This window comes from Theobroma cacao, chromosome 9, assembly GCF_053813885.1.
Source record: "Theobroma cacao isolate CCN51 chromosome 9, ASM5381388v1, whole genome shotgun sequence".
In the NCBI taxonomy this organism is placed as follows: domain Eukaryota; kingdom Viridiplantae; phylum Streptophyta; class Magnoliopsida; order Malvales; family Malvaceae; genus Theobroma; species Theobroma cacao.
In genome coordinates, this window is record NC_142647.1 from 2,748,673 (window position 1) to 2,765,252 (window position 16,580).

General features: G+C 36.4%; 2 protein-coding genes and 1 long non-coding RNA gene across 4 annotated transcripts; 1 reads left to right on the forward strand and 2 right to left on the reverse strand.

The window, feature by feature from the left end:
• Positions 1–2,416: 2,416 nt before the first annotated feature.
• LOC18588058 (glycine dehydrogenase (decarboxylating), mitochondrial) lies at positions 2,417–8,880 on the reverse strand. Of its 2 annotated transcripts, XM_007012218.3 has the most exons (15): positions 7,487–8,880; positions 7,004–7,249; positions 6,844–6,921; positions 6,652–6,752; positions 6,374–6,569; positions 6,130–6,255; positions 5,819–6,004; positions 5,608–5,721; positions 4,919–5,071; positions 4,373–4,561; positions 3,819–3,896; positions 3,608–3,733; positions 3,420–3,518; positions 3,145–3,262; positions 2,417–2,736 (listed from the first exon to the last, which is right to left on the reverse strand). In XM_007012218.3, exons 1-15 carry the CDS (start codon positions 8,732–8,734, stop codon positions 2,642–2,644), a joined length of 3,153 nt encoding a protein of 1,050 aa, XP_007012280.3. In that variant the 5' UTR covers positions 8,735–8,880; the 3' UTR covers positions 2,417–2,641. The 2 variants fall into 2 exon arrangements, 1 of the variants encoding a protein (XP_007012280.3); XR_001929503.2 differs by lacking the exon at positions 2,417–2,736 and having other exon boundaries at positions 3,153–3,262; positions 4,373–4,626; positions 7,487–8,879.
• A 1,003-nt stretch (positions 8,881–9,883) lies between these two features.
• On the forward strand, positions 9,884–11,036 carry LOC148760620 (uncharacterized). The gene is made up of 2 exons (XR_016028288.1): positions 9,884–10,686; positions 10,802–11,036. It is a non-coding gene; the product is annotated as an uncharacterized LOC148760620 (long non-coding RNA).
• Positions 11,037–12,016: 980 nt separating this feature from the next.
• On the reverse strand, positions 12,017–13,930 carry LOC18588059 (putative GATA transcription factor 22). Its single transcript, XM_018126545.2, has 3 exons — positions 13,605–13,930; positions 12,709–13,095; positions 12,017–12,589 (listed from the first exon to the last, which is right to left on the reverse strand). The coding sequence occupies exons 1-3, from the start codon at positions 13,803–13,805 to the stop codon at positions 12,242–12,244; spliced, it is 936 nt and encodes a 311-aa protein (XP_017982034.2). The 5' UTR covers positions 13,806–13,930; the 3' UTR covers positions 12,017–12,241.
• Positions 13,931–16,580: the final 2,650 nt, after the last annotated feature.

A 16,580-nucleotide genomic window follows, 5' to 3' on the forward strand; every position in this document is an offset into this window, starting at 1 on the left:
ACAGTCTTATTTAAGAATGTAACAGAAAAAAAAGAATATTCCAACAAAAGTGGAGATTCCGTCCAACCTTCAGTTTCTCTGTCTAGGTTAGAGTCTGAATACGAGATATTATTATTATTTCTTTAAATTTATATTATCTACAATTTTGTTTTAGGAATTGAGTTGTTTATTTTATTTAATTAATCAACTGATTTTAGGGAAATTTTTCTTCATCGTGCATGTTATAAAAGTAAAACATGCTGCTCGAATTAAGATGTTCGAATTCCTCAAATTATTGCACAAGTTCTGCCTGTTTGCACGATGCAATGCATTACACCTAATGCCTAACTTTACGAGTTATCAACTGCTTGGTTTTAAATATTGTTGTAATCTCCTGACTTAAAGATGTGATTTGGTTGTTCAAATTTTGAAGGAACGGCAAATTATTGGTACAATATTTTAAGAAATTTTAAATAAATTTTTATTTTTAATCAAAATTTTATAATTTTATTTTAAATTAAATAAAATTTTATTTCGACAAGTGTTGATGTGATGTTAATGTATAGGATGAAAAATTTTATATGACAATGTCATTATAATACATAAGCATGTCATATCAATAATAAGTATTATTTTTACTAGCATAGTTTTAAAAAATTTATTTGATATAAAATAAAAATATAAAAATTTAATTAAAAATAATGAAAAAATTTAAATATTTTAAAATAATTTACAGATTATTTTGATCAGTAACATACTAGAAACAAATAAAAAAAGTTTCAAATATTGTATTTTTTTTCATTTTAGTTCATTTTTGCTGAGTCAAAAACCGAGTAGGGCTAAATTATTACTAAAAAAAAAGAAAAAGGAAAGACCCAATAACAAGAAAAGAAAGAGATAAGCATTTATGATTTATCCAAATTATAGCTCATATTCTGGGGCAATTTCCTGAAACGAAGAAAAGAACAGAAACAATGTATTTGGAGGACATGGAGAATAGCCAATTGAACTCAAACACCCACCCTCGACAAAATCCTCTTTAGAATCCCACGGAATTGATGGTAGCTTTGCAGATTCTGGAACGGGAACCTTTTTCTTGGTGGTACAATTCTTGCATAGTGGATAAGCTTTTGCCACAAACAGGGAAGAATTGACCAAGACTGTAACACTTGAACACGTGTCTGGTAAAAACTAGGTTACTCCAACCACATTTAGTTCCATAGTTGAGGCAAAATTTGCTTTGTTGGGTTTAAACTAGAAATGAACTAAAAACAAGAGCATTGGTCCTCTTTGTTTTCTATATCTTTGTTGGCAACAGATTTTGAACTGTTGCTTGATAAGGAATTACTTAAATCAATGGAAACTCATGATTGCCAAAGGTGACAATCTGCTTTATGTAGAAGGTTGAGGTCTGACTTAAATCTTTAACCAAATCTTATAAGCATTCTGTTTATGTTTATCCATTAAAAAGGTCGTGAATGTTGCAGCCAAAAAGGGGCGCTAGAGGGGCTGGCAAGTCCCTCAAGTGGTAATGTTGTTAAACAGTGACCGGATCGGCTGGCAAGAACCTAACAGAGCAGACTAGCAGTGACATTGACTGTGCCATTAATATCTGCCACAGGACAGCAGACAGAGCTGGCAATGAACTGAGTTGGAGAAAGAGCCAACTGGAATTTTGACTCAGGAATTCGGCCTGTTTAAGGAAATGGGTAATCTTCTTTTTGCTGAACTTTATTTACTCCATTGAGAAAATCAAAATTCTAGTTTTCATCTAATAAAGAAAAGGACTGAGGAATATGTAAATGCCAAGTTGCCAACAATCAGAACCCTTGGAAAAAAAAAAAAAGTAATCCCATTCCAACAAGATATGGTGTCTAATTATATCGCCCAGCCATCACTTTTTTAAGACCCCATTTTAGATATGTTTGCACATGACAAAGCTATACTATCTTTGACCAGAAGAGAAGAGAATGTTTAACACTTTGATACTAATTTTATTTTATTTTTTTCCATCATTAACATTGCTCATTCACTTTGCCTTTGGATGCAGTAGTCTTTATTTGCAAGGTCATTCTTGTAAATATGAAGATTATTATTTTATGCATCAATCACACATGCAGGGTTTTACACTCATCACATACCCAATTACTCAAAAACTACTATATGTTCTCTGAATAATTCAATATTGCGGTTCCTAGAAATCAAAAGGCAGTATTGATTTCCTTTGTTCAAAGTTGAATGGGTAGATGGTAAGTGTCTGAACTCAACTTGGGGGAGCTCTTAAACTCTGCTGTTGATGTAGTTTTCCTGTTTTGATTAGGCAAGTGCTGGTGTACTTCTTGTTGCTTTTAATCAGATGAGAGAATGATTTCTTTGGAATCGAATTGAGGTTCTACTTCCTAGAGGGATACAGAGTAGAGCAATGACAATTACAGCATTTGAGTTGCAATTAGCAACAATTTTGTTATTAATGCAGCTGATTATAAGTGCATCAAGCAAATGAAAGTCACAGCTGTAGCTGAGAATATGCAAATGGTGGATAATTTATCTACATAAGCGAGAGGATGTTGGTTTTTTTTTTTTCTTTCATGGACAAGGTGATGCTGGCTCCAGCTTCCATCTTTGTGAAGATGTCTCAGATCAAGGGCTACAGAGTTAAGGACTAGGCATTGGCTGCAGCCTCCTCTTCAACCATCTGTGTTACTGGGAGAAGGGTACAGATGACATTGCGATCACCGTATACATTGTCAACACGTCCTGATACAGCAATGCAAAGAGTTGTCAGTATAACTAAGGAGGCTAAGAATAAACATGTAGATTCATGCTCATCATAGCGCTTCGATATTGTGATGGCCAAACTCAGCGCAGATCAATGTAATATTGTAAATGTTACTAAAAAATGATTTAAAAGCAAATCCATTACACAACCAAGTTCATCAGTGTCCCTTAAAAGTTTTAAGAACTACAAATAACTTTTATCCGGATAAGATCAATCTATAGCTCAGTGGTCAGTTTATATTTTGAAAATCAATGTAGTAGTGAATTTAAAGACCATGAATGATGATGAGAATATCGAAGAAAGCAACAATATAAGTTTTTTCCTGCAAAAGGGAAAAACTACTAATGAAAGCAACCAAGTTTGAAGAACAAGTACAGTGTTCACACCTGTAGTAGGCCAGAACTTAGCAGTACGAAGCCAGGAAGCAGGGAAGGCAGCATATTCCCGAGAGTATGGCTTTGTCCATGCATCTCCCATGAGCAAAGATGGTGGATGAGGAGCTCCCTGCATGGTACATATTTTAGACAGTTACTCCAAAAAGCTCATGAAGAAAATCTATGCTTGCAGCAGTACAGTTACCAACATAAAAATATATTGGTCATTGCTTATTGTTATCTAAAAAAAAAGGGAAAAAATATGGTGAGGAGACAAGCCATTTCACCTTCAGAACATTGTTGTGGATATCAGCCTTTCCATTCTCAATCTGAGCAATTTCTTCCCTAATGGAGATAAGAGCATCACAGAACCTATCCAGCTCTGCCTGCAAAATAAAATGAATATGGACGTGAGTGAGAGAGAGAGGAGGAATATCAAACGTTGGTAGACAGAAAGATACTTGGTAAATCATACCTTGCTTTCACTTTCAGTGGGTTCAATCATGAGTGTGCCTGGAACAGGCCATGACATTGTAGGACCATGGAATCCATAGTCCATAAGACGTTTTGCAACATCTTCAGGCTCTATTCCAGCAGTATTCTGCAGGAATGGTGGTTTGCAATCAGTCATGGAAACAAACAGAAGACTAAGAGAAGAATGCTAAAAATCTGAATACTACAATTACCTTAAAGGCTCTCAAGTCCACAATGAATTCATGAGCAACTGTTCCATTGACACCACGGAAAAGAACAGGGTAGTGGTTCTGAAAACCCAAATCAATTACCAAAAGAGAAAAATGAGAAAGTTGAAATTATCAAAATCTTGAATAGGAGCAATAATTCATAACCTCAAGCTTGTAATTATTACTTTTTTTTACTATAATTATTACTCTTTTGTTTATATAATTATAACATAAATCAAAAGAAATATACATGATCCTCAATAAGACAGCTGAAAGGTTAAAACTTTTGATATTCAATTAGGAGGTCACAAGTTCAAATCGTGAAAGTTCAGAATTTATGAGATGGAATTCGGCTAGCTCTTGCTGTAAAGCCCAAGGCACAATAGGTCCTATTATATATAAAAAAAAGTTAAAGCATAAATGAGAAATATCACACTTAAAGCTCATTTCATTAGCTAAAATGGTACATTAGAGGGCATGCCTTTTCATGAAGATCTACATACATTTTTAATTTCTACAGATTATAAGCACAAAGATTCAAGGAAAAAGGAAGGTACCTCCAAGCGTTTTGCCATGTAGTTTGCATTCAAAATAGCTATCTTTGAAGCCTCAGTTAGTCCCTTGGACCCCATCATGGCGATGTAAGTGTATGATATTGGCAAGATCAGTGCAGAGCCCCAAGGTGCAGCAGAAATGGTACCGAGAGGGCTTGACTTGTCAGGTGCTGGGATTCCACCAGTAGATACCTACAGTGTAATTGCAAGGTAATCGACACTGGATGCAAAAGATCATGCAGCAGAAGAATCCACCGCTAAATGCCATTCACAATGTGATGTCAGTGGTTAATGGTAATCACTAAAAGCAATTGCCAACATATAAATGATATGCTCAGAATTTCTGGCTCAGATATGTTTATAGGGTTCTGATAAGACTACTGCTAATTAGCAAATCCCAAAGAAAAGATACAGAAATGAAATCCAGTCCAAACCAACTTTAGGATACAATTCTTTCACAGGGATACTAAAAGATTCATAAGATGAACATGAAAAAGCTAAACAAGTTTGTGCATATACATGCATATGTATGTATCAGGGAATGCATACCACAGGATGTGAAGGCAGAAATGGTGCCAAATGCTTCTTGACACCAATAGGTCCCATGCCAGGTCCACCACCTCCATGTGGAATGCAGAATGTTTTGTGGAGATTTAGATGGCAAACATCAGCTCCAATAAAACCTGGGCTTGTCAAACCCACCTGTAAGGACCAAAAAGTTCAAGAATTAAATGAGAAGATTTCATAACATGCTTGAGAAAAAGGGGAAAAAAAACACACATGAAAGGTTTAGACCAAAGTAAATTGAAAGATATATGCTGGAAATATCATTGAGATGTCCTCTTTTTGTCATAAATTTATGGTGATAAATTTATACAAACTCAGTTTCAAAGATATAATTCAAACAGAATTGATGGCAAAGTGGATAAATAAGGTGAAAAGAAGGAGAAGATTCTTAATTCCAACCTAATAACAGAAAACTCTGGTCTAGCTTGATTTTTGTTTCATAACAAATACTCCTATTTATTGCACTGTTTCCAAGCTTGCAAATTATGCATCTGCAGGTTTAAATCTTGATAAATGTCTCTAACTCTAGAAATTAATTTCCTTCCAATCCACCCTTCTATCCAAAGAAATGCCACGAGAATTAAAGAAAATCAAAGCTTGGTTTGTATCATTTTTAGGATATCGCGTCAGTATATGAAACGATAAAAATGTCAAACTAAGGAAAAACAGACCTGGGCATTCATGTTAGCCCCGTCCATGTACACTTGACCTCCATTGTCATGAATTATTTTACAGATCTCATCGATCCCTTCTTCATACACTCCATGGGTTGAAGGATAAGTGACCTGAAATTGAAATAAAAATTGACAAAAAATTGGATTTGCATGTGCAATTTCCTGGCTCTTAAACAGAATCGATAGCAGTGAATGCAATCATTCATACCATAAGAGCTGACAGCTTGTCCTTGTTAGCTTCAGCAGCTTTCCGTAATTCTTCAATATTGATGTTACCCTTGGAATCAGTTCCAACAGCAACAATTTTCATTCCACACATAGCAGCACTAGCAGGATTTGTCCCATGTGCTGAAACTGGTATGATACACACATTCCGGTGATGGTCTCCTCTTGACTGCAGGATTCGTTCCAAGTATGTGTCAGCAAAATCAATAGAAGCATTACATAAGTACAAGGATTTTCCTTCTTTTAGTAAAGAGGATTATAAAGCAGTTATGAAGCTGTTTAGTGTCACCTTACCTTATGATATGCACGGATAGCCATTAGTCCAGCATACTCGCCAGCAGCACCAGCATTAGGTTGCAAAGAGAAAGAGTCAAACCCGGTGATGGTACATAATAGGTCACCCAAATCGGTGAACATTTCCTAATAGAATAGAAAACCATAATTTGTCAATAAATTAAAGATCTAAATTTACTCCTGATTGCATGAAAAGAAAAAGCATGAGGAAGTTCTAGGTGAAGAGAAATCTGCGACTGAGCACCTGATAACCCTGAGCCTGCTCAGTAGGGGCAAAAGGGTGGATGTCAGTGAATCCAGGCCATGTCACGGGCATCATTTCAGCTGTTGCATTCAATTTCATCGTACAAGATCCCAATGGAATCATACTGTGACACAATGAGAGATCCTTTGACTGCAACCTGTGAATATATCGAAGCAACTCATGTTCTGTGCGATACCTGAAAAGAAAACAACTAAAAGTGAGAGTGGCACATTTGTTTATAAGCTTAACTAGTTCATATTTTCAGGAAAGTGTTATACGTGTTAAATATTGGGTGGGTGAGATATGGACTTTGTCTTAATAGTCCAGAAGGAATTGCATTCTCAACCTCTGGTGCAAGAGATGCAGCAGTGAATGAGACCTGAAAGTTTAGACAGAGATGGTCCATAGTCAGAAGGCAAAACAATATAAGAGTGAACATTATCAATATGGAAAAGATTAATAGGACTCACCGGTTTGCCACCAGAAAATACTTTGAAAAGCTTGTCCACATCTTCCAAGGTAGTTGTTTCATCAAATGAAACAGTGATCTGAAAGTTAACCAAACTCCAGTAATCTCACCATATATAAAAATATTTGACCAAATAATACCACAGATAGAATCAGACTCACGGTTTTGGCATCTACAACCCGCAAATTAATCTCACTATTGTAAGCAGCATCAGCAATTGCATGGGCATCAGCACATGTAACCTTCACAGTATCAAAGAAGGGAAGCCCTTGGACTTCCACGGTGCCAAGTTTTTTCAGTCCCAAAGCAAATGCTCCAGCAAGACCATGGACACGTTGGGCAATGGTTTTTAGGCCCTCAGGTCCATGATAAACAGCATACATAGCGGCCATGTTGGCTAGTAATGCCTAGATAAGACAAGATATCAAATCAAACAAAGCAAAGACAATTAGTTCAAATACTAAGGACCTGTTCTGTTAGTTTAGAAAAAGAGAAATATGTACTGCTAACATAATCCTGACAATAAGTCTGAGCCCATCTAAAAACTTTTAATACTTAAAAAATTCCAGAGTTTTCTAAACCTCTACAGAAGTAGTTCCTAAAGGAAAATACAAAATTAATCAGATCAACAATGAATCTCTTACTTGAGCTGTGCAGATGTTACTAGTAGCTTTGTCCCTGCGAATATGTTGCTCCCTGGTTTGCATTGCCATACGCAAAGCAGGCTTCCCTGAAGAATCAACACTAACACCGATAATTCGCCCTGGCATCAACCTCTTATACTCTTGGGAAGTAGCCAAAAATGCAGCATGAGGGCCACCATACCCCATCGGCACCCCAAACCTCTGTGCTGAGCCAACAACAATGTCTGCTCCCAGTTCACCTGGGGGCTTCAGCATTGTCAATGCCAACAAATCAGTTGCCATGACAACCTTAACACCGTTAGCATGAGCGTTTTTAACAAACTCTCCATAGTCCAAAATCTCACCCTCGGTACCAGGATACTGAACCAAAACCCCACAAACATCACCAGAGCTGTAATCGATATCCTTAAGATCTGCAGTAACCACTTTAAGATCAAAACCACCAGCTCTGGTCTTACAAATATCTATTGTCTGGGGGTGACAATTATTAGCAATAATAAAAGTCTTTTTCTTTCCTTTCAGTATATTATTACACATGGCCATTGCCTCGGCAGCAGCAGTTCCCTCATCAAGCAGTGAAGCATTCGACATAGGCAATCCAGTAAGATCCGAAATCATAGTTTGGAAATTAAGCAAAGACTCAAGACGCCCTTGAGATACCTCAGCCTGATAAGGAGTATATTGAGTGTACCAAGCTGGATTCTCCATTATATTCCTCAAAATCACAGGGGGAACATAAGTGTTATAATAACCCATTCCAATAAAAGACTTAAAAATCTTATTCTTTGATGCCAAATTTTGCATGTGTTCAATCATTTGGCTCTCAGTTAACCCCCCATCAAACTTAGAAAATTTCATGGAATCAATACGTATAGCTTTAGGCACAGTTGCATCAATCAGTGAATCAAGGTTATCAAACCCACACGACTGAGCCATTTTGATCTGCTCTTCAGGGGTTGCAGAGTTATGGCGGCGGGGAAAAGTATCACTTGATTTCAATGCCTCAACAGAAATAGATCGAATTTGTGACCCAACACCAAAACCAGCATTGTTTGACACATTTCTAGCACCTAACAAATCTGATCTGCTATAACTCTTAGAACCAAATGGTGACAGTGAAGACACATACCTTGACGGTGTGTACAAAACAGGTGATCTAGAGCTGATTTCACCATTGCGTGATTGCTTGGCTGCATTAACCAAACGTTTCAGGATTGCCCTGTTAGCCACCCTCCTTGCACGCTCCATGAATGTACACAAAAGGAGGTTTTTTTTTGGGGGTTCTAGTAATGAAAATACAAAACGAAACTTGGGTTGTTGAGAAAAAAGAGGCTTTGTTTCATGAAGTGAGTGAGAGGAGAGGTGGGTTGGTGGAAGCGGAAGTGTAATTTGTCTATATATAAAAAGTTTATATAAGGTTGTGCTTAAATAAATGACTATCTCAAATTATAAAAATTTTTATTTTTATTTTTATGAGAAAAAATTAAAGAATTTTGTGTACAAAGTATGGTGGTGGAGTGGTGGGTGGTGAGTGACTCTACACCTATGGAGAAAAAGACAGATTTTTTTGGGATATAATATATCAGAGTCTGCAAAAAAACATCACAAATCTCCTAAAGAAAATGAATGGAAGCAATTGCAGGAAAACAGATTGAGATTCAATGGATCACAATTCATTTCACCCTCTCTTCTCCAACAAAACCCAGAAATAATAAAAAAAAAAATTGACCCTTGTTTGAATGAAGCTGGGAGATTCTGTGTTGGCAGAATCTCTTTCACAATCTCACAATCCAGCTTATCCCTCACCCTCCACCTCACATCTGTTAAATACACTTAAGGTTAATATGGTTTACAAGCCTTTCCAGCAAATGAATCTCTCTTAGATTTTTATTTACTTTGTATATTTTGGACCACGTGGAAATTCCCAGTCTGAATATCTGAATGTGAAATTTAACTGATATATATTTTTTAATTATTTTTGTGGGAATTTTTTGGTTTGCTGGTTTAGCTGGGACCCAGAGATTGGGTGGGAGGGTATATCTGGGAAATGAAGTTATGCGATCAACCTTGGCGTTGGAATGTTGTCTGTGGCTTACGTTGTACGTTGGAACTACTAGGAGTCAGAGTTCTCTTCTCCGTGGTAGATCCGGGTTTTCTTTGCTCCAATTTGGACCCTTCGATTGAAATCGCACGGTTGCCATTTTGTTTATACCTTGAACACCATTACTTAAATTTTTAAATAAAATAATGGGGGGTCAAAGCACAAAAGTATTGCTTCTAAGTTTTAAAACATAGCTCCTTGGGCCCAGTTTTATTTTTTAATTCTTAATTTTATATATCGAGATACTACTTCGCTAAGTATCCAACAAACCCAGAACTCCAGTTCAATGAGATTTCTCTATTGTTAAGATAATTATATAAATTATTTAATTAAAATTATTATACAATTTTATTATCTAGGTAGACGATTATATATAATTAGAATTATAATACAATAATACTAGTTAGTTAAAGTTAGATTAGCTTTATACATACATATTCTATAATACAAATAGTATCACAACAACGGGGGTTGTTGGTTTTTGCAGGTCAAAAAGCTAAGCGAAACAGGTTCAAAGTCTTCAGAAACTCAAAAATGTCACTTTTTACTTTCCTGTGAGAAGGGAAAGTGTTGGAGTGCAGACCTCCTTAGCAGCCTTTTCGCCATTTATTTGGTACCCATCTTTGGCTTATTAAATATCCCAATCTGTCGTGGTTGCATGGAGATTTCAGAAAGAGGGAGAAGCGAGAATGAAGGAGTCGAAGAGATGCTAAAAAAGAAAGTAAAAAAAAACAGAGGTGCTAATGGAAAATTGATTGACAGGTACAGGGCCTCCTGGCTGGGAGGCTAAGCTAAGCTAAGCATACAGATAGAGCTTTTACCTAACACCCATGAAAGCACATGCTGTAGGGACCCGTGGGGAAATAAATACTCCCCTGTCCTGGTGGAGTATCTTCGAATTGAACAGGAAGGTTGGGGAAATGTAAGGCTCTGGAAACTTAATTCCATGGTTTTCATTTTACCAATAACACAATCAAATTCCAAGCAGTCTTAACCTTTTTCTTTTTTCTGTTTGAATGGAAGCAGATTAGCGCCATGAATCTGGGTTTTATTTTCTCGATCATTGATTTCTTTTCCAAGAGAGCCAGACAATGATGCTGTGAATATTCCTATATCCCATGATTCAGTGCATTTATACTCTGGGATTTCTTGGAATAAATTATCCAATCAGCATCTCTGATTTTGGTTTTTTTTCTTCATTATCCCTGTTGCAGGAGCCTAAGGTTGATCCAAGTGGACCTTCAGGCCTTGGTTTCTAGGCTCTAGTTGAAGGGTAACGGTCGTAGAAAGAAGGCCATCAAACTTACAGATGCTTTCACATATTACGATGGGGCTCTTTTTTCTTCATTTGCCACCATATTTATTAGTAGTTGCTTAACCTTTTTTCCTTCACACGTCATTTTCTTACCTTGCAAATAATATATGTAATTGGGTCGAAAGAGAAGATAATGCCTTTTTTTTTGTAAGACTATTTAGTAATGTTGCTTTGCTTGGATCAAAATTTTAAACAATTTTGATTGATTAAAACACGATAGACATGTGAAAAGAGTCTCCATGGTCCGTATACACAGATGACTGGTCTGGTTCAGACCAAAAATTGACATGATGAATGGCATGAGGATGAGATACCTATTGAAAAAGAGACAAGTGCTTTTGTCCACCCGTGACCTATCATTTCATAATTTTCCCAACCCAATGTTAGTAGCAGTAACAGCAGGGTTTTATCAACTCCATCACATGGGGCTAGCTAGGAGAGGATCCTTCATCTTACAATCATTACTGTGTATGCTCAAGCCTTTAATTTATTTTTTTATTTTTTATTTTCTTGCGGTATGTATTCAAGCCAGTTAATTGGTTTTGAAGGTTATACCAATGGAATAAAAGTTCTTTCCATTGCTTTACAATGTTTTGCCAAAAACAGAAAAAACCTGGAAATCAATTTCTAATATAGACATGAACACAATTTACTTAAAAAGATTTTAATGAGACATAACAACTACTCCATTAACAATTTTGGAATATATATATTGATAATGAATCAAATTTTATATATAAAATTCGAAAGAAATGCATGCCTTATATGGGAATGAAATTGGATGTAATTAAGTTTAATTAAGATTTTTTCCCATGCTATTATTAATAAAATCTTTTTTTTTTTTTTGCTTGAAAGGAACTTTTAACAAGCAGTAAAATCCAATGAAAAAAAAAAACATTAAAATCCAATCTCACTTTTCAACTTACTCTTTGATCTAAAGATTACTAATTGCTAGCTGCTTCAAGTTAGCAACATATTTAATACAATTAACATCCTTTTAGGGAGATTTTTCAATATTATTTCTTCCTTAGACTCCAACAAGAGCAAGATCATATATACAGTAAAACCTGGAATTAGTGATTAATGTTGACATGCATTGGCAAACTATGGGAAATTAAACAGCTAGTAAATTTTAGAATGTTATTAATGTTTCATTATTTCTAGATAAACTGGCTATAATGAAGCAAACCCCTTTTTTTTTCTTTTTCTTTGGGTTTTGCTACACATATTGGATCATTCTTTTCTCTCCCTTAGTCACACACAAAAACAACTACTACTAGTTCCTTCATAAAAGCAACAAAACTTATTGGGGGGGTGGGGGGGGGGGGGGGAAGGGAATTCAACTGTGAACAAGGCCACAAGATAGCTCCATTAGGAGGATTGCGGCATCTTCCACATCCTGAGGAAACACACGCTGCAAAGCTGAGTTCTTACTCAGACTCAAAGCAAACTCCTTGAAGCAAAGCTTCTTTTGGCTTTGAGGGGAATAATATGGAGGCTTGACCTGTTTCTTGCATTGCGCAACATGGCTCGTACGCGATTTCTTTTCCTTGTGGATGTGTACCTTAATCTTCATAGATGATGCATCTGCTGCTGCAGCTGCACCATTTTCAGCCGCCGCCGCCGCCGCTGCTTCCATGGCTCGCCTTGCCTTCCTTTGCCGAATCCCACAAGCGTTGCAAAGAGACTGCACACGTTTTCACCTTTCAAACTTAGTACAAAAAGACTACTAACATACACTACTTTATTTAGATTATAAGGGTATGGGGTATAGACAACTAGGAAATTACAATATAACTTAATTACCTTGGGGCCTCGAGGGCCACTTCTCCAAAGAGGAGTTGTGGTTGTGTTGCAGTCGGAGCAGACTCTAACGGTGTTATTGGCTTTACTGAAAGAATTGGTTTCATCGCTATCATGCACCGGATATTGGAACCTCTGTGTAAATTTCGGTGGTTTATCATCTGCTCCACTGCAATTGGAGTTCATCATTTTCTTCATTAGCCTCACCTTGGAGGACATCCACTTTACTGATGATCCGTTACCACTTGCACTTTCACAATCCCCATCCTCTTTTCTACTGAAGGATAAATTATAGCCATTGGCTGTGCTTTGATCCACCGCAGATTGAAGTGAAGATGATGAGCTTGCTTGTTGATCAATTGATCCCTCATGAGTCATAAACTGATTGCCCTATATATATTTATGATGGAAGATAAGAAAATTTAAAAATTCACATCCACATAAAATACATCTAGGTATCATTTTACTATATATACCGAAATATTGAGAAGAAGTAGGTAATCAAGATATTGAAACCTATAGGAGTCTATGTTGTTTTTGATGGAAGAAGAGGAAATGAAGAGATCAAGAGAGAGATTAAAAGATATTTTGTTTCTAGCCAAGAGTACTATTTTCTAACTGAATTACTAAAATCTTAGAATATTTTAACATTGTTGAAGTACAATTGAATAATATATCAATACTTGAGCCTAAGGTGATTAAAAGATGTGGCTATATATATAAATTAGCTTGTGATCATGAGCAAATATTCAAGAAACTAACTAGAAAAGAGTGATTGGGTAACCTGGGAGCACAAAAATAAGAACATCGCAACATGAGATCAAACCAGCAGGAACATGAATTTACTTAGATGTACCAAACGAAACTTAATAGAAAAGAAGTCAAATGAGGGTTCTTGCCTTGTGATCATGGGGTTTTGATTCTTCAGGTTTAGTCACTGTTTGATCTTGATGAGAAGCAGTATTACTGTTGAGGAAAGTGGAAGCAGACAGAGAAGTAGCAGCTTGTTGGGGTGAAAGAAAAAGCTGGAGATGTTGCTCCTCTTTTAGCTTCACAAGGGGAAAAGGAAGGGGTGGTGGATTCAGATACACCGGCGTCATGGCAATAGAGAAAGAAAGAGAGAAGATATTAAGATCGTAGAATTGTAGCTAGCTAGCTGCGTTGTCCAGTAAAGGGACCAATATATAAATGGGATAGGGCAAAGTGCCTAATTAATACTGTTGAAGGGGTCTTATAAAGGAGGAAGGGTAATTAAAGAAGGGGGGCAAGGAGAGGCCTGAGAGGCATTCACGTGACCTCATGTCACCCAAACAAAACAAGATAAACAAGACAAATTGAAAGGGGGTGTAGAATGCTACTACTCAACCCCAGTATGACAAAACCCTATCTGCTCTTTGCCCGTCAAAACCATTTCAAAAAATTTATATATATATACTCTCTCTCTCTCTCTCTCTCACACACACACACACACACACACACAGTACTATATAAGTGATAAATATCAACTGATAGACATTGCTCTTATTATAAAGCATTGGCTTTTGTTGCCCTCCACGCCCACATGCCAGTATTTGTCCTCAATGTTATTGCCCAAAAACTCATTAATGTCTTCCAATTGCAAGCTGTTCTACACTGATGCACCACCCATGTATATCCCATCATCAAGTGAAACCGATGAAGTTTTAGTTTTCACACATGAGTATCTGAGCTAGCTGTAGCAATTTAACTTTACCCAAAAATCTTACTGCGACTAGTTCCGTTGGACGTGCAAACATAAATAAGATCCCTGTTTTTAGTTATAGAATCCCTTGCATATGAGCAAATTAATAATATTGAAAATGAAATCGTGGTAATAGGTTATTCAACTTTAATTCATCTTCGACAATTCCCTATAAAAGACTAATGAATTAACCCCCCTTCACCTCCCCCCCCGCCCCCAAAAAAAAAGCATTAATTTCTTTTTCGTTTCAAATTAATCTCTTATAACCATCTGAAAAGACAAAAAAAAAAAAGAAAAAAGAAAAGGATTATATGCATGTGTCTGGGATCTCGAGCTCTGCAAAGTGCAGAGATTACCAGTGAAAGAGAAGATATGTACAATTCAATAACAAATTAAGATTACCTCCATTTAGATCTGTCATGACCATTTTGTTTCTTTATAGATATATGCTGCACAAGTAAGTAGTATTAAATTTGTTTATCAGCGGAGCAGTGAAGAGATGATTATCAGATGAATGTCAAGCCTTTTGCTCGTTTGTCTTTGGGATTATTAAGTAGTCTTGTTAATAAAGAATAATGCAACAGTACAAACCTGTAAAGAAATAAATGCAGTTTGGGAGGATTTGGGAAGGAATAATTTGAGAGGATTTTCCAGATATGAAGAGATAGGTTGTAGATTTGCATGGGAGCATCTTCTGCTCAAAGTCTTGCCAAAAAGCCATCATATGCTTTGTGCAGGCTAGCGACAGTGGCTGCCCTTTAGTCCCCACACCTTCTGCCAAATTGATCCTCCATTCTTCATCTTTCAATTTCCTTCTACCACCCTCCGTTTTAACTTATTCCACTCTTAACTGTCTCCCTTTTATCCTCTTCACTGATCTGTCATTTGATGCTCAAGTATCAGGGACAGTTGTGCACCAGAACAATGGTAACCTATTACCAGTTTGCTTTGTCTGAGACCAAAAGTTCAACACAATCCGAAAATAGTATATAAAATTATTAAACTAAAGCTTCTTTTGGAAACCCAAAGTTCTTTATGTCTTCCATATTCAAGCTAGCTAGCTGCTCACGTTAGAAAGCAATGATTACATGAATCTGCAGATCCAAGACAATCTGTTTTCTACCCCTTATATATACTTTGGTCCTCACACAACATTTCGCTTTCTTGTCCCATATCGCCTCCCTTTTGTTGTATGTTTGTTAAATTTAATTTATGTATTCTCTATATTGATATATACACGTACATATTTAATATGTTTTATATAAACAATATATTGTAAGAAAATTAACATCTCAAAAATTTACACAACATCTCACGAAAATTTTATAAAATTCGTATTTAACTCAAACTACCAACGTATATAAAACATATCCGATTTATCAACACCGAATTTAGTAAAAAAATCAATAACTGCATTAATCTCATGCATGAAAGGTATGTACGAAAACAACTTCACCGATACTCTTCCACAAGCGGTGGATAGTTAGCATCTCAAAAAACAGATACTAAAACTACAAAATTCATAAAAAAAAAAAATATCTAAAGATAATTAGTTCAAGCATTTTAACGTTAAAATTAAGGGGAATGTGATCAATGGCGATAGACTGAGATCCATGAAATCAAATAATTGAAGTCAGTTCCATTATGTATTCATGAAAACCAAACAAACAACACCTATACAATAATTTTGAAAGAAAAAGACAAGATTGTGTTCTTTCAACTTGAAGGTACCTCCGATAAGCAAGTGAATCGTCAAAGGGTTTCTGGCGTTGGCACCACTCGATTTGTTTCACGTCAAGTCATCTCAACATATTAGCGTATGAAGGTGTCTTTGGGTGAGACAGACAAAATATGAGTGATTTTGAGGATCTCCCAGACTAATCTCGACATGTAACAGATTCAATGGTCCAAAGACATGCTACGTAGAGTGTTGTGAATCACTCCCTATGTATGCATCGATGTCTGAAAGCAGATAACTATTACAAATGCGATGATAATAGTAGGAGTATATATATATATAAAGACAGAATTTGATGATTCATCATGATTGGCTTCGCTTGATTAGGGGGTCCTGCCGCCGTGGCATTTCGGCTACGCGACATGTTCCTCACTAGTACAAGACCCCATATTCCCCCCGCTCGCCATTCATAAAATT